The sequence below is a fragment of the Salvelinus namaycush genome, chromosome 15 (genome assembly GCF_016432855.1).
Source record: "Salvelinus namaycush isolate Seneca chromosome 15, SaNama_1.0, whole genome shotgun sequence".
Lineage (NCBI taxonomy): Eukaryota > Metazoa > Chordata > Actinopteri > Salmoniformes > Salmonidae > Salvelinus > Salvelinus namaycush.
This window is the reverse complement of record NC_052321.1, coordinates 33,305,140-33,327,588: the sequence shown is the minus strand read 5'-3', so window position 1 is coordinate 33,327,588 and position 22,449 is coordinate 33,305,140. Positions and strand designations below refer to the sequence as shown.

Below are 22,449 nucleotides of genomic sequence, written 5' to 3'. Positions count from 1 at the left end.
TCAGAACAGCCTCAATTCGTTGGGGCATGGACTACAAGGTGTTGAAACGTTCCACAGGGATACTGGCCCGTGTTGACTCCAATGCTTCCCACAGTTGTGTCAAGTTGGCTGGATGTCCTTTGGGTGGTGGACCATTCATGATACACACGGGAAACTGTTGAGCGAGAAAAACCCAGCTGCGTTGCAGTTCTTGCCACTCAAACCGGTGCATCTGGCACCTACCACCATACCCTGTTCAAAAGGCACTGAAATATTTTGAATTGCCCATTCACCCTCTGCATGGCACACAATGTTTTGTACACTCAGTGTATATTCCTCTGGCAAAACCTTCCTTGCGAAAACACTAACAGTGGAAAAGCGCTGAGCTTGCCTTAAACTACATAGCTTACTTTACACTGGAGTAGGGTTTTGTGTCGATTGTGCACTGGGTACTTTTGGTGCTTATCTATGAGATCGCTTTCATCCTATTGATCAGGCAGGCAGGGAGAGGCAGCACTCGATCCTTGCCTTGGATGGAGTGGTTCAAACCCAAGTGATCCCATTTGTTCACACTGCATAAACAGTCTGCTTCCCAAATGGCACCATATTCCCTACATCAAATAAATAAATAATAAATATATTTGTCACATTCGCCAAATACAACAGGTGTAGACCTTAGTGAAATGCTTAACTAACAGTGCAGTTAAGAAAAATACCTTCAAGTAAGAAATAAAACAAATAATTAAAGAGCAGCAGTAAAATAACAATAGCGAGGATATATACAGGTGGTACCAGTAGAGTCAATGTGCAGTCGCAGCGGTTAGTCGAGGTAATATGTACATTTAGGTAGAGTTAGTGACTAGGCATAGATAATAACAGAGTAGCAGCTGCATAAAAGTGTGTGTGTGTGTGTGGGGGGGGGGGGGGGGGGGGGACAACGCAAATAGCCTGGGGTAGCCCCTTTGATTAAATCTTCAGGAGTCTTATGACTTGGGGGTAGATGTTTAGAAGCCTCCTGAACCTAGACTTGGTGCTCCTGTACCGCTTGCTGTGGTGCGGTAGCAGAGAGAACAGTCTGACAAGGTTGGCTGGAGTCTGACAATTATTTGGGCCTTCCTGACACTGCCTGGTATAGACATCCTGAATGGCAGGATGCTTGGCCCCAGTGATGTACTGGACCGCACGCAATACCCTTTGTAGCGTCTAGCGGTTGGAGCCCTAACAGTTGCCATACCAGGCAGTGATGCAACCCGTCAGGATGCTCTCGATGGTGCAGCTGTAGAACCTTTTGAGGATCTGAGGACCCATGCCAAATCTTTTCAGTCTCCTGAGGGGGGATGGGTTTTGCCGTGCCCTCTTCACGACTGTCTTGGGGTGCTTGGACCATGTTAGTTTGTTGGCGATGTGGACGCCAAGGAACTTGAAGCTCTCAACCTGCTCCACTACAGCCCCGTCAATGAGAATGGGGACGTGCTCAGTCCTCTTTTTCATGTAGTCCACAATCATCTCCTTTGTCTTGATCACGTTGAGGGAGAGGTTGTTGACTTTGCAGCACACGATCAGGTCTCTGACCTCCTCCCTATAGGCTGTCTCATCGTTGTCGGTGTTCAGGCCTACCACTGTTGTGTCATCGGCAAACTTAAATGATGGTGTTGGAGTCGTGCCTGGCTGTGCAGTCATGAGTGAACAGGGAGTACAGGAGGGGGACTGAGCACGCACCTCTGAGGGGCCCCCGTGTTGAGGATCTGCATGCATCATTTGTGGATCTGTTGGGGAGGTATGCAAATTGGAGTAGGTCTAGGGTTTTTGGGATAATGGTGTTGATGTGAGCCATGACAAGACTTTCAAAGCACTTCATAGCTAGACGTGAGTGCTACGTGTCAGTAGTCATTTAGGCAGGTTACCTTTGTGTTCTTGGGCACAGGGACTATGGTGGTCTGCTTGAAACATGTTGGTATTACAGACTCGGTCAGGGACAGGTTGTCAGTGAAAACACTTGCCAGTTGGTCAGCGCATGCTCGGAGTACACGTCCTGGTAATCCGTCTGGCCCTGCGGCCTTGTGAATATTGACCTGTTTAAAAGGTCTTACTCACATCGGCTGCAGAGAGCTTGATCACAGACGTCTGGGACACCTGCTGCTCTCATGCATGTTTCCGTGTTACTTGCCTCGAAGAGAGCATAGAAGCAATTTAGCTCGTCTGGTAGGCTCGTGTCACTGGTCAGCTCTTGGCTGTGCTTCCCGTTGTAGTCTAATAGTTTGCAAGCCCTGCCACATCCGACAAGCGTTGGAGCCGGTGTTGTACGATTTGACCTTAGTCCTGTACCAACGCTTGGCCTATTTGATGGTTCGTCAGAGGGCATAGCAGGATTTCTTATAAGCTTCCGGGTTAGAGTCCCGCTCCTTGAAAGTGGCAGCTCTACCCTTTAGCTCAGTGCGGATGTTGCCTGTAATCCATGGCATGTACGTACAGTCACTGTGGGGACAACGTCATCGATGCACTTATTGGATGAAGCCAGCGACTGATGTGGTGTACTCCTCAATGCCATCGGAAGAATCCCGGAACATATTCCAGTCTGTGCAAGCAAAAAACTGTCCTGTAGCTTTGCACATCATCTGACCACTTTTTTATTGACAGACTGGTGCTTCCTGCTTTAATTTTGGCATGTAAGCAGGAATCAGGTGGATAGAATTATGGTCAGATTCGCTAAATGGAGGGTGAGGGAGAGCTTTGTACGCATCTCTGTGTGTGGAGTAAAGGTGGTCTAGAGTTTTTTCCCCTCTGGTTGCACATTTAACATGTTGATAGAAAGTAGGTCAAACTGATTTAAGTTTCCCTGCATTAAAGTCCACGGCAACTAGGAGCGCCGCCTCTGGATGAGCGTTTTCCTGTTTGCTTATGGCGGAATATACCTCATTGAGTGCGGGCTTAGTGCCAGCATCGGTCTCTGGTGGTATGTAGACGGCTACAAAAAAATACAGATGATACAGCTTATCATGAGATACTCTACCTCAGGCGAGCAAAACCTCACGACTTCCTTAGACATCGTGCACTACCAGATCCCTAGACCTTGGTCAAAACTGCATGGAATTGGGTGCAATTTGGGACACATGTGGTGTCTTGGAGATGGAAAGCTGTGCCACATTGAATCTGATTATGGCAAAAACAAGGGTTGCTGTTGTCCCAGCCCAGCCACCCTCCCGCCATTGTTCCCCCAGCCCAGCCTCCCTCCCGCTGCGATTCCCCCAGTCTCCCTCCCTCTGCTCTGACATAATGGGAACAGAGCCTAAGTCCAGACACAGCTGGGCCCTTACACAAGTCCTGTCAGCTGATCCAGCCCCTGACACACACACACACACACACACACACACACTCTCTCCATCAATGACACACAGGACTTCAAGTAGCCGCAGTGGGACAGGACAGACGGCAGTACATAAGTCATTCTTCAATGCAGGGCAAATAAGGCATTCTTCACTGCAGCTCTGGAGCTCTGATAAATGTGGGACAGTAGGGTGGAGGCGGGGGGGGCACCTGAGGTGACCAAATCAGGGATGGCATGCAGAGGAGGGCGGGGGTGGATGGGTTCGAGAGCGACAAGGGCACTGGCTGCATCTCAAATAGCTTTTCTATATAATACACACAACCAGTCAAAAGTCTGGACACCCACTTATTCAAGTGTTTTTCTTTATTTTTTGTAGAATAATAGTGAAGACATAACTATGAAATAACACATGGAATCATGTAGTAACCAAAAAGTGTTAAATAAAATCTAAATATACTTTATATTTGAGATTCTTCAAAGTAGCCACCCTTTGCCTTGACAGCTTGGCTTTCTCTCAACCAGTTTCACCTGGAATGCTTTTCCAACAGTCTTGGAGTCCCTACACATGCTGAGCACTTGTTGGCTGCTTTTCCTTCACTCTGCGGGTACCACTCACCCCAAACCATCTCAAATTGGGCTGAGGTCGGGTGAAAAACAAATGATAATCCCACTAAGCGCAAACCAGGTGGGATGGCATATCGCTGCAGAATGCTGTGGTAGCCATGCTAGTTAAGTGTGCCTTGAATTCTAAATAAATCACAGACAGTGTCACCAGCAAAGCACCCCCATACCATCGTGGTTTCTTTGCAGCAATTTGACCATGAAGGCCTGATTCACACAGTTTCGTCTGAACAGTTGATGTTGAGATGTGTCTTCTGAGGCTGGTAACTAATGAACTTATACTCTGCAGCAGAGGAGACCGAATCAGGTCTTCATGGTCGACATGCTGCAAAGAAACCACTACTAAAAAAGGCACACACCTGTCTATATAAAAAAAGGTCCCACAGTTGACAGTGCATGTCAGAGAAAAAAACAAGCCATGAGGTCGATGGAATTGTCCGTAGAGCTTCGAGACAGGATTGTGTCGAGGCACAGATCTGGAAAGGTGTACCAAAAATGTTCTGCAGCATTGAAGGTCCCCAAGAACACAATGGCATCCATCATTCTTAAAATGGAGGAAGTTATGAACCACCAAGACTTCCTAGAGCTGGCCGCCGGACAAACTGAGCAATCGGGGAAGAAGGGCCTTGGTCAGGGAGGTGACCAAGAACCCGATGGTCATGCTGACAGAGCTCCAGAGTTCCTCTGTGGAGATGGGAGAACATTCCAGAAGGTCAACTATCTCTGCAGAACTCTACCAATCAGGCCTTTATGGTAGAGTGGCCAGACGGAAGCCACTTCTAAGTAAAAAAGGCACATGACAGCCCGCTTGAAGTTTGCCAAAAGGCACCTAAAGACTCGCAGACCATGATAAACATTCTCTGGTCTAATGAAACCAAGATTGAACTCTTTGGCCTGAATGCCAAATGTCACTGAGGAAACCTGGCACTATCCCTACGGTGAAGCATGGTGGTGGCATCATGCTGTGGGGATGCATTTCAGCGGCAGGGACTGGGAGACTAGTCAGGATCAAGGGAAAAATGAACGGAGCAAAGTAGAGAGAGATCCTTGATGAAAACCTGCTCCAGAGCGCTCAGGACCTCAGATTGGGGCAAAGGTTCACCTTCCAACAGAACAACGACCCTAAGCATACAGCCAAGACAATGCAGGAGTGGCATCGGGACAAGTCTCTGAATGTCCTTGAGTGGCCCAGCCAGAGCCCGGACTTGACCCCGATCGAACATCTCTGGAGAGACCTGAAAATAGCTGTGCAACAACACTCCCCATCCAACCTGACAGAGCTTGAGAGGATCTGCAGAGAAGAATGGGGAACTCCTCCCAAAATACAGGTGTGCCAAGCTTGCAGCGTCATACCCAAGACAAAAGGCTGTAAACTGAGTAAAGGGTCTGAATACTTATGTAAATGTGATTTTATTTTTATTTTTAATTTTTTTTACTGTTTTTGCTTTGTCATTATGGGGTATTTTGTGTAGATTGATGAAGAAAAAAAGTCTATAACCTAACAATGTGGAAAAAGTCAAGGGGTCTGAATATATACAGTGCCTTCGGGAAGTAAAGTGCACTTTTTTTGTTGTTGGCCAGGACCCATTTGGGGGACACATGCTGCTCTCTAGGGGTGGGGTGGCTTCATCTAGTAATTGGCTAGCTGGAGAGCATGTAAAGCGGTGTGCCAAGGGAGAGAGAATTACAGCGCGCTGTGTGTCCTTGAAAGGCCTGCAGTAGCCCCAGTCACTCTCCACCAGTCCCAGTCTATTCACTGCTCTAGTGTGTGTGTGCACGTGTTGACTGAAGAGGGGAAAGTGTGGCACCAACATCAACAACTGAGTGGGCTCACATTATATAGCCATGGCAACAACTACACCTGTAATAACAATTATAATTCATTACACTTTTATACCACTTTTTTTTTTACAATCTCAAAGCACTTTAAGCAACAACAAAGACATGCAATTTTGAAAAACAAATCATTCATGGACAATCATGGCAGGCATGGTTCTTGCACTAACTGATTCATATCAGTTAGCCATTAGCTGACGTTACCAAAAGGTCATTGAAGCTCAGACAGCGACTTGCTACACTTGTCACTAGCATCAGCCATTTTGTTCAGAGATCCACACAATGGGGTTGTCTTATAATCAGTGAGGTGAAACTTAAGAAATGTTGCAGAAAGAAAAGTAAATGAATATAGATGCTGCAACTACTCTAGTCCACATTTTTGTTCTATAAAATACAGTTATATGTGAATGTTCTGCAATATTGTGGTTGCACCCTCCTAAACAGCCCCTTGGTCTGGCTTGCCAAGTTTGACTGTTACTCATTATTACACAACCTGGCCAACAGACTATTTCCCCTTCCCAGCAGTGCTCAGACCCCACACTGAGACTGCGTCTCAAATGCCACCCTATAGACTATATAGGGTACTGGTCAAAAGAAGTGCACTATATAGGGAATAGAGTGACATTTGGGATGAGCCTATTACACAAACTCTACACTCCTGCAAGTCATACTTTCCTCAGTGCCAAAACACACATCAGTGCTAATGGCAATTTCAGGGAAAAGTACAACTTAGCATTATGTAAAAATAAAAAATTTGAAAAACTGTCTGAAGTGAAAGGCACAACAGAGCTGGCCCTAGGTGGACTGGAGGGGTAGTCATGGGCTCTGATGAGGTGAGCTCACGCCCGAACTCCGCTAGAGAGAGCAGCTTCAACGTAACGACCTCATTCTTTTCTCCTCTATTCCCCTCCCTCCAAGAGTCCATGACTTCTTCGCCATAGGAGGTTGCCAGGGAACTGATCCAACTTCAAAAGTCAAGGAATGAAGTCACACGAGGGCCGTGTTCTAAATGGCACCCTATTCCTTATGTAGTGCCAAAGCACTCTATAGGGAATAGGGTGTCATTTGGGAAACACACGAAGAATCAGTCTGAGGGTTCGCCTGCATGCTGCAATTATGTGCAACATCACATCATGTTCTTCCTGAGGCGAGGCAGGGAGCTACTGGAGCCCACACCTGGGTTCAAATGCTATTTGAAATCGATGAAATACTTGTTTGCTCTAGACGGCCCGGAGCACAAAAAGGGGCGGGGCTTGCAGTTTTGGGACTATCCCATTTGTCCATTAAGCCAGGCAAACTCAATCAAGCACAGATGATGAATTATGAAATTTCTGGAAGAAAGTATTTAAACGCAGGTCTGGTTAGTGGGGCTACACAGCATCTGGGGCAGCCTGAAGCACGGCACGGGCCTCCACACGTCTGTAGTTTGGCATAAACAAATGGGCCTTCATTTACAGACACGAGGTAAGCAGGGGGGGATAATATACTCATAAATGTGTTTTTTGCATCATCGTTATGGGAAAGTCATACTAAATAATCCCACTACTTAAACCATCATTCACCTGGCTGGCAGGCAGGCAGGCACTGTCCCACAGAGCAGTACAACAGGTGTTATTCAGTCAAGTAAAACATTCACAACTTTGGTTGCAAATAGAAACGTTATGAGTAGAGCTGACAATCCCATATTCTACATGTTTTTTTTTTTTTTACCTTTATTTAACTAGGCAAGTCAGTTAAGAACAAATTCTTATTTTCAATGAAGGCCTAGGAACAGTGGGTTAACTGCCTTGTTCAGGGGCAGAACGACAGATTTTTACCTTGTCAGCTCGGGGATTCGATCTTGCAACCTTTCGGTAACTAGTCCAACGCTCTAGCCACTAGGCTACCTGCCTCACCACACATAGGCCTATTGATTCTACATTATGTATTTCTATCCGAAACCCTAACCTTGCACCCTCCTGAACGAGCTCAATATGGGTGGCTCTAATAATAATGCCATGCTGAAAAGGTAAGCCTAGTTCAATGCTAATGTTAGCAGTAGTGACTAGGTAAACCAACCCAAACAAAGCATGGATTCTAGTCTTGTCCATAAGCTGCTTTTAACATAGGAACCAAGTCAGTCATTTTATAATTTGAGTGTGCTGTCCCATTAACTCACCTCTGAGGTATGCAAGTAGGTAGGTGGAGTGGTGATTTGTGAGTGAGGGGGGACTCGTCGAGATAGGAGAAGCTTACTTCCAGTGTGTGTTTATCTTGTCTCTTACCTCCAGGCTGACAGCAGCAGGTTGGGTGGTGGTGTCCTATGTTCGCTGTGAGAGGAGGCGGTAGCTTTGCAGTAACTTGTAGATTCACATCTCTCATGCATTCAGCTCCTCCCTCCAGTCCAGTGTGGTGACGGACGTGTCTCTCCCACAACCCCCTGCGGGCCACGATCTGATGACCTCACAACTCAGGGTCCCATCCACCACACTGCAGGGAAACAGACACATGTACAGTTGATTACACAGCTCAGTTCCAGACCACCTCGCACATAGAAAGCACTTAAATGGAACATGGCTGTGTTTGTGTGTGTGTGGTGCAGGGTTCTCCCCAGGATTTTAAAAAACACTTCTAACTGCCATTTCCTTATATGATAACAAATAAAGTAAAACATTTCAATGAAAAAACATTCTTATGCCGATATAATGCCGATATAATGACAATTCAATTAGCCATGGGTTAATCACCCTGGCCTCCCAGGAACAATGATCTGCAGAACTGCATAAGTCAATAAGCCCAGGGCCGAATCAAAATCCAACACTTCCTGGCTGAGATTTAACTTGTTGCCATCTGTCATATACAAGAAACATATGGACAAATATTCACAAAAACATCTTTCCACAAAGTTGTTCCTCTGAATGTGAATGAATGGCTTATGTAAAGCAAGCCAAACCAGGCACGTCTTAACAAAAACAGACAAAAGGCAAAACAACCAAATGCCTATACAAGGTTTACAATGTTGTGTTTGTGGTTTAACCACCTTAGTTTCCATTATCTTATGCCTCATTTCCAACACTATTCAATAAATCTAAAAATACACCACTGATCTGCAACAAGTCAACCACAGACAGCCTAAACAAACATGTGCCATTACATCAAATCATTTTCCACCTTCAAGTCAGATATGAAACAAAATTTGTTTGCAACTATTCAGACAAACTGTACATAGCTTCAGTTCAAACTGAGCCAACACTGAAGTGGAAACACACTCCCTTCAAGGTGCATCCCAAATGGCACCCTATCCACTCCCCATTAGTGCACTACTTTTGACCGGGGTCCATATGGCACTGCTCTAAAAGTAGTGCACTATATAGGGAACAGCGTACCATTTGGGACAGAACCCTTGAATCCTTCCCCCATTCTCATTCGCTGGCTGGGGAAAAACAAGCGCCCAGTTTGTTTTCAAAGAGATATGTCAGCCATGAAGACCAGATAAGCCTGAACAAAAGCTGGGGAAGGGAAGCCTGCTCTGCTTATCATACACTTGGCTAGCTAAAACACAAGTCAGTCAATCACTGAGGGACAGGCTAGCACCGCATGGTACACAACGATGATTAGACTACCCAACTCATTCCTTTATAAATCAGCATGATTTATTAGCCCAGCACCAGAATTCTCAAATTGAGGATGTGCACAATCATATGAACCTCCTTTTCTTCATAGACTGTCCCTGCCAGGGTGGCTGGACAAAGAGGTTAAAATCCTAAATGTTTGGTTACACTCGATTCGGGTCATTCCTGGACATTGATAAATACACAGCGCGGTCTAAAAAAAGTACTCAGACCCCGTTACAGTCTAAATCTAAAATGGATTAAATTAATTTCCCCATCAATTTACACACAACACCCCATAATGACAAAGCGAAAATAGGTTTAGATTTGAAAATGAATAAAAACAGAAATAACTTATTTACATAACTACAGACCCTTCGCTATGAGACTTGAAATTGAGCTCAGGTGCATCCTGTTCCCATTGATCATCCTTGAGATGTTTCTACAACTTGGAGTCCACCTGCGGTAAATTCAATTGATTGGACATGATTTGGAAAGGCACACACCTGTTGAAATGAGGTCCCACAGTTGACAGTGCATGTCAGAGCAAAAACCAAGCCATGAGGTCGAAGGAATGGTCCTTAGAGCTCAGAGACAGGATGGTGTCGAGGCACAGATCTGGGGAAGGGTACCAAAACATTTCTGCAGCATTGAAGGTCCCCAAGAACACAGTGGCCTCCATCATTCTTAAAGGGAAAAGTTTGGAACCACAAACACTTCCTAGAGCTGGTTGCCCGGCCAAACTGAGCAATCGGGGGAGAAGGGCCTTGGTCAGGGAGGTGACCAAGAACCCAATGGTCATTCTGACAGAGCTCCAGAGTTCCTCTGTGGAGATGGGAAAACCTTCCAGAAGGACAACCATCTCTGCAGCACTCCACCAATCAGGCTTTTATGGTAGAGTGGCTAGACGGAAGCCACTCCTCAGTAAAAGGCACATGACAGCCCGCTTGGAGAATGCCAAAAGGCACCTACAGGACTCTGACCATGAGAAACAATATTCTCTGGTCTGATAAAACCAAGATTGAACTCTTTGGTCTGAATGCCAAGCGTCACAAATGGAGGAAACCTGGCAGCATCCCTAAGATGAAGCATGGTGGCAGCATCATGCTGTGGGGCATTTTCAGTGGCAAGGACTGGGAGACTAATCAGGATCGAGAGAAAGACAAATGGAGCAAAGTACAGAGAGATCCTTGATGAAAACCAGGACCTCAGACTGGTTGTCCTTCCAACAGGACAACCAACGACCCTAAGCACACAGCCAAGACAACACAGGAGATGCTTCGGGACAAGTCTCTGAATGTCCTTGAGCGGCCCAGACAGAGCGCGGACTTGAACCCAATCGAACATCTCTGGAGAGACCTGAAAATAGATATGCAACAACTCTCGCCATCCAATCTAAAAGAGCTCGAGAGGATTGGGAGAAACTAACCAAATACAGGTGTGCCAAGCTTGTAGCGCCATTCCCAAGAAGACTCGAGGCAGTAAACCCTGCCAAAAGGTGCTTCAACAAAGTACTAACCAATGGGTCTAAAAACGTTTGTAATTTTTTTGGGTACATTAGTAAAACATGTTTTTTGCTTTGTCATTATGGGGGAGCAAGTGTAGATCTTTGAGGGGGACAAACGGTTTCATCCATTTTAGAATAAGGCTGTAACAATGTGGAAAAAGTCAAGGGGTCTGAATAATTTCAAATGTACTGTATTATATGCATGCATGCATGCATGTACAATTGAAGTCGGAAGTCAACATACACATTTAAGTCATTTTACATTTAAGTCATTTAGCAGACGCTCTTATCCAGAGCGACTTACAAGTACATACATTCATACTTTTTTTTGTACTGGGTGGGACCTTAGTGGGACCTTAGCCAAATACATTTGAACTCAGTTTTACAAATCCTGACACTTAATCCTAGGTAAAAATTCCCTATTTTAGGTCCATTAGGATCACCACCAGTTAAAAAATGTGAAATGTCAGAAAAATAGTAGGGCGAATTATTAATTTCAGCTTTTACTTCTTTCATCACATTCCCAGTGGGTCAGAAGTTTACATACACTCAATTAGTATTTGGTAGCATTGCCTTAACATTGTTTAACTTGGGTCAAACATTTCGGGTAGCCTTCCACAAGCTTCCCACAATAAGTTGGGTGAATTTTGGCCCATTCCTCCTGACAGAGCTGGTGTAACTGAGTCAGGTTTGTAGGCCTCCTTGCTCGCACACGCTTTTTCAGTTCTGCCCACAAATTTTCTATGGGATTGAGGTCAGGGCTTTGTGATGGCCACTCCAATACCTTGACTTTGTTGTCCTTAAGCCATTTTGACAACTTTGGAAGTATGCCTGGGGTCAGTCCATTTGGAAGACCCATTTGCGACCAAGCTTTAACTTCCTGACTGAAGTCTTGAGATGTTAATTCAATATATCCACATCATTTTCTTTCCTCATGATGCCATCTATTTTGTGAAGTGGACCAGTCCCTCCTGCAGCAAAGCACCCCCACAACATGATGCTGCCACCCCCGTGCTTCACGGTTGGGATGGTGTTCTTCGGCTTGCAAGCCTACCCCTTTTCCTCCAAACATAAATGGTCATTATGGCCAAACAGTTCTATTTTTGTTTCATCAGACCAGAGGACATTTCTCCAAAAAGTACAATCTTTGTCCCCATGTGCAGTTGCAAACCGTAGTCTGGCTTTTTTAATGGTGGTTTTGGAGCAGTGGCTTCTTCCTTGCTGAGCGGCCTTTCAGGTTATGTCGAAATAGGACTCGTTTCACTGTGGATATAGATACTATTGTACTTGTTTCCTACGGCATCTTCACAAGGTCCTTCGCTGTTGTTCTGGGATTGATTTGCACATTTCGCACCAAAGTATATTGCTCTCTAGGAGATCCCATTCCCATTCGTTTCCATTGCAGCCTCGTTTGAATGCCGCGGTTACGCACATTTGTACGGAATGGGGTGAGTTTGTGTGCATGCATGCATACATAATGTAGTCAAAAGTTTTAGAACACCTACTCATTCATGGGTTTTTATTTTTAACTATTTTCTACATTGTAGAATTAGTGAAGACATCAAAACAATGAAATAACACATGGAATCACGTAACCCAAAAGTATTTAACAAATCAAAATGTATTTTGGATTTTAGATTCTTCAAGATAGCCAACCTTTGCCTTGACAACTTTGCACACTCTTGGCATTCTCTCAACCAGCTTCACCTGGAATGCTTTTCCAACAGTCTTGAAGGAGTTCCCACATACGCTGAGCACTTGTTGGCTGCTTTTCCTTCACTCTGCAGTCCAACTCATCCCAATCCATATCAATTGAGTTGAGGTCGGGTGATTGTGGAGGCCAGGTCATCTGCTGCAGCACTCCATCACTCTTCTTCTTGGTCGATTAGCCCTTACACAGCCTAGAGGTGAGTTGGGTGATTGTCGCTGGTTCAGTGTGCCTTGAATTCTAAATAAATCACTGACAGTGTCACCAGAGAAGCACCCCGACACCATCACACCTCCTCCATGCTTCACGGTGGGAAACACATGTGGAGAGTATCCGTTCAACTACTCTGCGTCTCACAAAGACACGGCGGTTGGAACCAAAAATCTCACATTTAGACTCAGACCAAAGGACAGATTTCCACCGGTCTAATGTCCATTGCTCATGTTTCTTGGCCCAAGCAAGTCTTCTTATTGGTGTCCTTTAGTAGTGGTTTCATTGCAGCAAATCGACCATGAAGGCCTGATTCACACAGTCTCCTCTGAACAGTTGATGTGGAGATGTATCTTTTACCTGAACTCTGAAGCATTTATTTGGGCTGAAATTTCTGAGGCTGGTAACTCTAATGAACTCATCCACTGCAGCAGAGGTAACTCTGGGTCTTCCATTCCTGTGGCGGTCCTCATAAGAGGTAGTTTCATCATAGCGCTTGACGGCTTACCGCCCCCAAAAGGTCCACAGACGACGCAAACGCCATCACACTGCCATATCCCATCTGGACAAGAGGAATACCCATGTAAGAATGCTGTTCATTGACTACAGCTCAGCATTTAACCTTTCAAGGACACACGTTCCGCTAGCGGAACCCCTCGACAACATTCCGCTGAAAAGGCAGCGCGGGAAATTCTAAAATATTTTTTTGAAATATGTAACTTTCACACATTAACAAGTCCAATACAGCAAATGAAAGAAACATCTTGTTAATCTACCCATTGTGTCCGATTTTAAAAACGCTTTACAGCGAAAACACAACATATGATTATGTCAGATCACTGCCAAGTCCAAAAGACACAGCCATTTTTCCAGCCAAAGAGAGGAGTCACAAATAGCACAAATAGAGATAAAATTAATCACTAACCTTTGATGATCATCAGATGACACTCATAGGACATCATGTTACACAATACATGTATGATTTGTTCGATAATGTGCATATTTATATCCAAAAATCTCAGTTTACATTGGCGCCATGTTCAGAAATGCCTCCAAAATATCCCGAGAAATTGCAGAGAGCCACATCAAATAACAGAAATACTCATCATAAATTTTGATTTAAGATACATGTTTTACATAGAATTAAAGATACACTTGTTCTTAATGCAACCGCTGTGTCAGATTTCAAAAAAACTTTACGGAAAAAGCAAACCATGCAATAATCTGAGACGGCGCTCAGAAAGACGGCGCTCCATGTTGGAGTCAACAGAAATCAGAAATTACAATATAAATATTCCCTTTGATGATCATCAGAATGCACTCCCAGGAATCCTAGTTCCACAATAAATTGTTGTTTTGTTCGATAATGTCCATTATCTATGTCCAAGTAGCTACTTTTGTTAGCACGTTTAGTACACATATCCAAACGCTCGTGCAGGTCCAGGCGAACGTCGGACGAAAACTTCAAAAAGTTATATTACAGGTCGAATAAACTTGTCAAACTAAGTATAGAATAAATCTTTAGGATGTTGTTATCATAAATATTCAATAACGTTCCAACCGGAGAATTCCTTTGTGTCTATAGAAGTAATGGAACGCAAGTCGATATCATATGGAACGCAAGTCGATATCATGTGGAATGCGCATGACCAGGACCTGGCTCTCTGCCAGACCACTGACTCAAACAGCTCCCATCCGGCTCAACATCACAGTATAAGGTTCATTCAACGTTCTACAGACTGTTGACATCTAGTGGAAGCCGTAGGAAGTGCAAACAGATCCATATCCCAATGGGATTTCAATAGGCGATGAGTTGAAAATCGACCCACTTCCTGGTTGGATTTCTCTCAGGTTTTCGCCTGGCATATGAGTTCTGTTATACTCATAGACATCATTCAAACAGTTTTAGAAACTTCAGAGTGTTTTCTATCCAATAGTAATAATAATATGCATATATTAGCATCTGGGACAGAGTAGGAGGCAGTTCACTCTGGGCACGCTATTCATCCAAAGTGAAAATGCTGCCCCCTATCCCTAATTAACACCATAGCATCCTCCAAACTCGTCATTAAGCTTGAAACCCTGAGTCTCGACCCCACCCTGTGCAACTGGGACCTGGACTTTGACGGGCCACTCCCAGGTGATGAGGGTAGGAAACAACATCTCCACTCCGCTGATCCTCAACACTTGGGCCCCACAAGGGTGCGTTCTCAGCCCTCTCCTGTACTCCCTGTTCACCCATGACTGTGTGGCCATGCACGCCTCCAACTCAATCATCAAGTTTGCAGACAACACTAGTGGTAGGCTTGATTACCAACAACGTCGAGACCGCCTACAGGGAGGTGGTGAGGGCCCTTGGAATGTGGCGTCAGGAATATAACCTCTCAACGTCAACAAAACAAAGGAGATGATCGTGGACTTCAGGAAACAGCAGAAGACAAACTGAAATGGTCCACCCACCCACACAGACCGAGTGGTGAAGGCGCAACAGATATTTAGCTTGTCACCGAAAACAAACTTTTACAGATGCACAATCGAGCGCATCCTGTCAGGCTGTATCACCGCCTGGTACAGCAACTGCTCCGCCCACAACCGCAAGGCTCTCCAGAGGGTGGTGCGGTCTGCACAACGCATCACCGGGGGAAAACTACCTGCCCTCCAGGACATCTACACCACCCGATGTCACAGGAAGGCCGATGTCACAAAAAGATCATCAAGGACAACAACCACCCGAGCCACTGCCTGTTCACCTCACTATCATCCAGAAGGCGAGTTCAGTACAGGTGCATCAAAGCTGGGGCCGAGAGACTGAAAAACAGCTTCCATCTCAAGGCCATCAGACTGTTAAACAGCCATCTCTAACAGAGTGGCTGCTGCCAACAGACTCAAATCTCTGGCCGCTAATACCTTTTATTAAATTAATTTGTTAAATGTATCACTAGTCACTTTAAATAACGCCACTTTAATAATGTCTACATATCCTACATTACTCATCTCATATGTTATTACTGTATTCTATACCATCTTGCCTATCGCTCATCCATATATTTATATGTACATATTCTTATTCATCCCTTTACATGTGTGTATAAGGTAGTCGTTGTGAATTTGTTAGATATTAGTGCACTGTCGGAACTAGAAGCACAAGCATTTCGCTACACTCGCATTAACATCTGCTAATAAAATGATTTGTTTGTGACTGCACTTTGAAATGTTCCGGATTGACTGACCTTCATGTCTTAAAGTAATGGACTGTCGTTTCTCTTTGCTTATTGGAGCTGTTCTTGCCATAATATGGACTTGGTTTTTAACCAAATAGGGCTATCTTCTGTATACCACCCCTACCTTGTCACAACACAACTGATTGGCTCAAACGCATTAAGGAAAGAAATTCCAGATCCACTTTTAACAAGGCACACCTGTTAACTGAAATGCATTTCAGGTGACTACCTCATGAAGCCGGTTGAGAGAATGCCAAGAGTTTGCAAAGCTATCAAGGCAAAAAGGTGGCTTTTTGAAGGATCTCAAATATATTTTGATTTGTTTAAGCATTTTTTGGTTACTACATGTATTTCAGTGTTGATGTCTTCACTATTATTCTACAATGTAGAAAACAGTAAAAAGAAAAGAAAAACCCTTGAATGAGTAGGTGTGGGGTCCGACCCGATACTAGGTGTACTTAAACTGGACACTGTGTATATTTGTAGCAAACAGAGCGAGCAGTGGCGCGAATGAGAGCCACGAGGGCACAGCCACTGCTTGCTCCTCATCTCCTTACAGTGGTGCGCATCAGCTATGCCCATTTCACATTAATATGACCTCATTTTCAGTGAGACACAGAATCCTCTGCTGTGCACAGACGATGAACAATTGAGGACAAAAGGGTGAGAACACACTAGGCCTACTTTTTGTCTTGCATATGTAAAGTGTCCCCATTTTACAAGCTAAAGATATTTTCCCAGCGGCTACTGAACATAAATTACAAGGCCTACTTATCCGCTTCTCAGATTAAGAGTGCTGAGCTAAGATCGGTTTTGCCTTTTAAATCATAATGAATAAGATAATGAAATCAGAATGATTAAGACGTGGGCCTGTATGAACAAAACAAATCTGAGTAGAAGTGCTGATAAAGGATCTGTCCGTATGATCTTATTCAGCATGATCTAAAAGGCTAAACTGATCCTAGAACAGCAACCTCACCCCGAGAAGCTTTGTGGATACAGGCCCTGATCTTGATAACAAAACCACACTATGCTGAAAATGCAATCAAAATATCATTGCATTAATATAGAATTACCAATCCAGAATATATTAAAACTGGAACTAGGCCTTCGGCCATTTCACAGAGCTTTTATTTTTTGAGAGGGACTGATTTATTTGGTTCCTCAACATTCTTCTCCAGAGGCGTTTTCTCTTTAGCGAGTTCTCACAACCCAGCACTTCTCTGTTGCCCATTGTGGCCTGCGGCACAGCACCAGTGTATGAGTGTGGGTGTATGTATGCAGGGGAGTAAAACTAAAGCAAGTAATATGCACACAAATTCTTCAAAGCCTTCCGTGTACAGCACAGCACAATTAAACTGGTCGAACACACACACACACACGAGAGAGAGAGAGACACACACACAGGCTCTTTTCACATAGATTTCGAGGTTAACTAATCAAAGCCGGGGGGGGGGGGGGGGCCAAGATAGAATTTTTTAAGATGGTCATACCATGGATCATTTAGCCATTTGATTATTTGCTTCTTTTTTTTTTTTTTTTTTTACTTGCTTAATTATTGAATGTGGCCTTTACTACTATAGCCCATAGAAACGCATTAATAAACGGCGAAAAAAATACAGTAAAAACAATGTATCATAAGGAATAAGGTTTTTATAGCGTTTCATATCTAGAAGATGTAAGAAGGATCAGGAAATATTTATCTTGTGTTTTGGACACATATTGAACCTGTTATTTTTGTGGGAACAAAACTACCTCCATACTTCCATTCAATTGTAAGGGTTACCTTAAGACGAGTCCTGTGACACTTCTGGGGGTCGTAGAGCAAGTACACAAGTGTGCGTCTAAAAAACGCAAAAAAGCCCAGAATGCTAACAATTTGCACAAGTAATAGTGAAATGAAAATAAACAAATTGCAGAGACAGGCAAATCCAGCTCATAAAGTTACACATAGAGCTACTGAATGTCATTTTTGGTGAGTTTGGACATTTACAAGCGAATGTGAACAAGAGATTGTGCAAATGAACAAAAGTTTACGCATGCAGTACTGGCTCTCCTGCAGCAGTACACGCTGTGTCTGTGTGGAATCTGGAGTCGCTAGGGCAATGGGCCTGCCTGTTCTGCTTGGAGAAGACGGGGGAGGAGCAGACAGGCTGAGATGGAGAGGAGAAAAAACAGAAGGAAATCAAGATAGCAGTGGCAGCTGTACAAATAACTCATCCAAAGCGTTGACTTCTCAAACCAGACAGGGGCCTCGCCTCCCGAGTGGTGCAGCAGTCTAAGGCACTGCATCTTAGTGCTAGAAGCATCACTACAGACAATGGTTCGATCCCAGGCTGCATCACAACCGGCCACGGCACATAATTGGCCCAGCGTCGTCCAGGTTAGGGGAGGGTTTGGCCGTCATTGTAAAATAAGAATTTACTCTTAACTGACTTGCCTAGTTAAATAAAGGTAAACAAATATGAGCCACTTTGATAGCAAGTTAAACTAGGGGTGGTGTTAACAGAGTCTAGATCCCACAAAACACCAGTCTCAACGCCAACGGTGAAGAGGCGACTCGGAGATTCTGGCCTTCTAGGCAGATTTCATCTGTCCAGTGTCTGTTCTTTTGCCCATCTCAATCTTTTATTTTTATTGGCCAGTCTGAGATATGGCTTTTTCTTTGCAACTCTGCCTAGAAGGCCAGCAACCCGGCGGCGCCTCTTCACTGTTGATGTTGAGACTGGTGTTTGCGGGAACTATTTAATGAAGCTGCCAGATGAGGACTTGTGAGGCATCCGTTTCTCAAACTAGACACTCATGTACTTGTCCGTTTGCGCTGTTCTGTGAAGGGAGTAGTACACCGCGTTGAACGAGATCTTCAGTTTCTTGGCAATTTCTCACATGGAATAGCCTTCATTTCTCGGGAACAAGAATAGACTGACAAGTTTCAGAAGAAAGTCCTTTGTTTCTGGCCATTTTGAGCCTGTAATCAAACCCACAAATTCTGATGCTCCAGATACTCAACTAGTCTAAAGGCCAGTTTTATTGCTTCTTTAAAATCAGCACAACAGTTTTCATAATTGCAAAAGGGTTTTCTAATGATCAATTAGCCTTTTAAAATGATACACTTGGATTAGTTAACACAACGTGCCATTGGAACACAGGAGTGATGGTTGCTGATAATAGGCCTCTGTACACCTATGTAGATATTCCATAAAAAATCTGCCGTTTCCAGCTACAAATAGTCATTTACAACATTAACAATGTCTACACTGTATTTCTGATCAATTTGATGTTATTTTAAAAATGAACAACAAAAGTGCTTTTCTTTCAAAAACAAGGACATTTATAAGTGACCCCAAACTTTTGAACGGTAGTGTAGCTGTCTATATTCTTTCTATGATAGGCCTAAACATTAGAAATATGAATGGCTATGCATAATTTTTGCAAAAAACACCTTGCCTTTTCATTCTAAGCTCATTTACTTGTGTGGCTGCAAGCCAAATTGTGTTACACTCCAGTGGTCATCTGACGAAAACGAAGGTATTTTATGTCGAATGTGTTGCACTAATGTATTTTCTGTGAAGGAAAACTATAGTTGCACATCACCTGATCCCTGTATTGAATCAATAAAAATAAAAACATGACTTTCAATATAAAAGGCGACCCCTGTCAATGCACAGCTGGATTCACCTGCTCCCACTTTCTCCTGCTACTATTTACAAACAAATAGTTGACAGGCCCAAATGTGCTGGGGAACTAAGTAAGCTTCATAACGTAAAATAAGAATGCAATCTGCTTTATTCCCTAACGCGTTGCACAAGTTGACTGCAGGTATTTACTTAAATTGCTTCAAAAAGAAAAATGTATTGATAAAGAAATAGTTAACGATATTGACGGTATTGAAATACCAAACCATGGCTATTTCCAAAATACCGCCTAGGCCTACCATAGTGTTCGTGAGAGACTCCCCTTTCTACAGTGGTGTCACTCATTTGTAGCCCAAAAGGTTCGGACGCTACAAACAAAAGCTGGCACATTAACTATACCGACTTCCGTGGAGGAAAACGGAGGACACCATCGTGTTCGTGAGGGTCTCATCAGTTTGTAGGCAAAAATGATTTTTCGGGATGTCTCATGGTCTGACAAACACCACCTTCAACCGCAAATGAGGAAGGCCGACATAGTCGGATTGAGATGTAGCAAATGCAACAAAGATCTTTATTATGTTAGATTGATGCACAGGTCAATCTAAGTATTAAGGATGTTCGAGGGGTATCGAATCATTCGAGAGACATTACTGTAATGTAAACTCAGCTCAAAAGCTACCTCAAGAGGCCACGCATGACATTCGCCCGATAGATGCCCATCTCCAAGTAGGGCAGTGTAAACAGAATTGTCTTGTTGAGCCCAACATTCCTACAGTAAAAAACTTATAGCAGAGCAATGTTTTTGAAATGGCAAAAAAATGTGTAGACATTTTCATTATATTTGAGACTTGTTTTATTGAGTTATCTGAAATTGCAGTAATAGCCTGTTACATTATGAAATTGTCATCGTAGCGACAGGGATAGTTCACCCAAATTACAAATTGTTATTGTTTTTCTTACCCTGTAAGCAGTCTTGACAAGGTATGACATAAATCCATGCTTTGGTTAAGTTTCCATGGCACCATTTCGAAATGCATGCAGCACAAATCCCATTCAAGTCATGGGACCGATATTAGCATTTTTTGCACATCATGAGTTTCACAATCAATTTGAGATACTTTCGGATTACTTGGACATGACGCATGAAAAATGCGAATAAATCAGTACCAAGACTTGAATGGGATCTCTGTCCAAAAATGCTAAAACGTTAGCATTTGGAAACAGTGTCGGGGAAATATAGCAAAGCATGGATTTCCTCAAACCCTTTAAGCAGTCCATAGACAAGGAAACCAATGTGTCATTTTGTATTTTGGGTGTCATTTTGTAATTTGGGTGAACTCTCCCTGTGGAATCTCAACTGTGGTTCTGTTCAGAATGAAACTAAAATAACTTCAGTATAACCCCTGATAACATCACTGTACTTTTATAGTCGTATGTGAGGTGGTAAACATTCATGTTTGATATGCTAACGTACTAGCTGTATCTAGATAGCTGTGCTATTGTCTTGCAAGTTAGATTTAACGTGTGCACGAACAAAATAAACCCTTTAGTTGTCTGCACATGCTTCGGAATTGTTGCATTATTCAAGAGTATAGTAAGCTACCTCATGATTATGTTTGTAGGTTTTAGATTCTCTCCTGCTTACTCCACTCAACTACAATTGCCCCGTCATACACAAACACAAACCTGTGCCAAGCCAATGCTCCAGTCCCATGACTAGGTCGAGAAGAGGCAACGAGGACACCCTGAATGACAAAGAAGCCCACAGAGCACAGCTGTAGAGGATCTCCAATTTCATCAGTAGCAGCTTCTAGACCAGACCAAATTCTGATGCTGCTGCACCATGTCCCTATCCATGATGCATAGCTGCACCATAGAAATATAATCAATATTAAAGACACTTAAAAAGCTCTGGGTCCATCCATTAGAGACCCATTGACTTGAAATCGGGACGCACATTCTAGTGATTATTTTTCTATGGACTACCCTCTCCTTTCATAAGGCGCTTCCTTTACCTGAACTTACTGGAGGAGTTTCCATCCTAATACAATAGCACTTTAAACACAGTCAGGAAAAGGAGGGGTGGGGCTGCCTGCTGCAATTCTTATACAAAGCTATTTCCATTCCCAAGCACTTGGTCGACAAGCGCTAAAAGTGCTATGGAGTCCAGCTGCTGAAATTTGAGGGGATTTTCTAATATAGGCTGGTACCGTAAAGTATATCCAGCAATAAATCAGAAAAGCAACTGGTCCAGAGAGGGAAAGAAGCTTAGTTTAATAGATTTTGGACCACGCTAACAAAACATGCTTTTCTGCCCCTTTGGTATAAATCCATCATTACCAAAAAAAGTCTTAAATGAGTTCAAACACTTTATGCACTTCACAGCTCATGACTCCAGTCAATAGCAGAGCTGGGAATTGCCAGGGACCTCACGATACGATATTGTCACAATACATATTGCATCGGCACCTAAGTATCGCAATTCTACACTGAACAAAAATGCCACAGATGTTCCTCTACCGTAAGCCGCCTCCAACATAATTTTAGAGAATTTGGCAGTACGTCCAACCGGCCTCACAAACGCAGACCATGTGTAACCACGCCAGGCCAGGACCTCGACACCCGGCTTCTTCACCTGTGGGATCGTCTGAGACCAGCCACCCAGTCAGCTGATGAGAGAATTTGTGCAGAAATTCTTTGGTTGTGCAAACTGTCAGAAACAGTCTCAGGGAAGCGCATCTGGGTGCTCGACATCCTCACTATGGTCTTGACCAGACTGCAGTTTGGCGCCGTTACCGACATCAGTGTGCAAATGCT

The 22,449-nt window shown here is 43.8% G+C and overlaps 1 protein-coding gene across 1 annotated transcript in view; it reads right to left on the bottom strand.

Moving 5' to 3' along the window:
* Positions 1–22,449, bottom strand: part of fbxo34 (F-box protein 34) — a 42,331-nt gene that overhangs the window by 5,585 nt on the left and 14,297 nt on the right. Inside the window, exon 2 of the mRNA XM_039009797.1 lies at positions 8,026–8,230. Within this exon, the coding sequence (XP_038865725.1) occupies positions 8,026–8,126 (101 nt within the window). The 5' untranslated portion in view covers positions 8,127–8,230. The remainder of the gene's footprint in view (positions 1–8,025; positions 8,231–22,449) is intronic.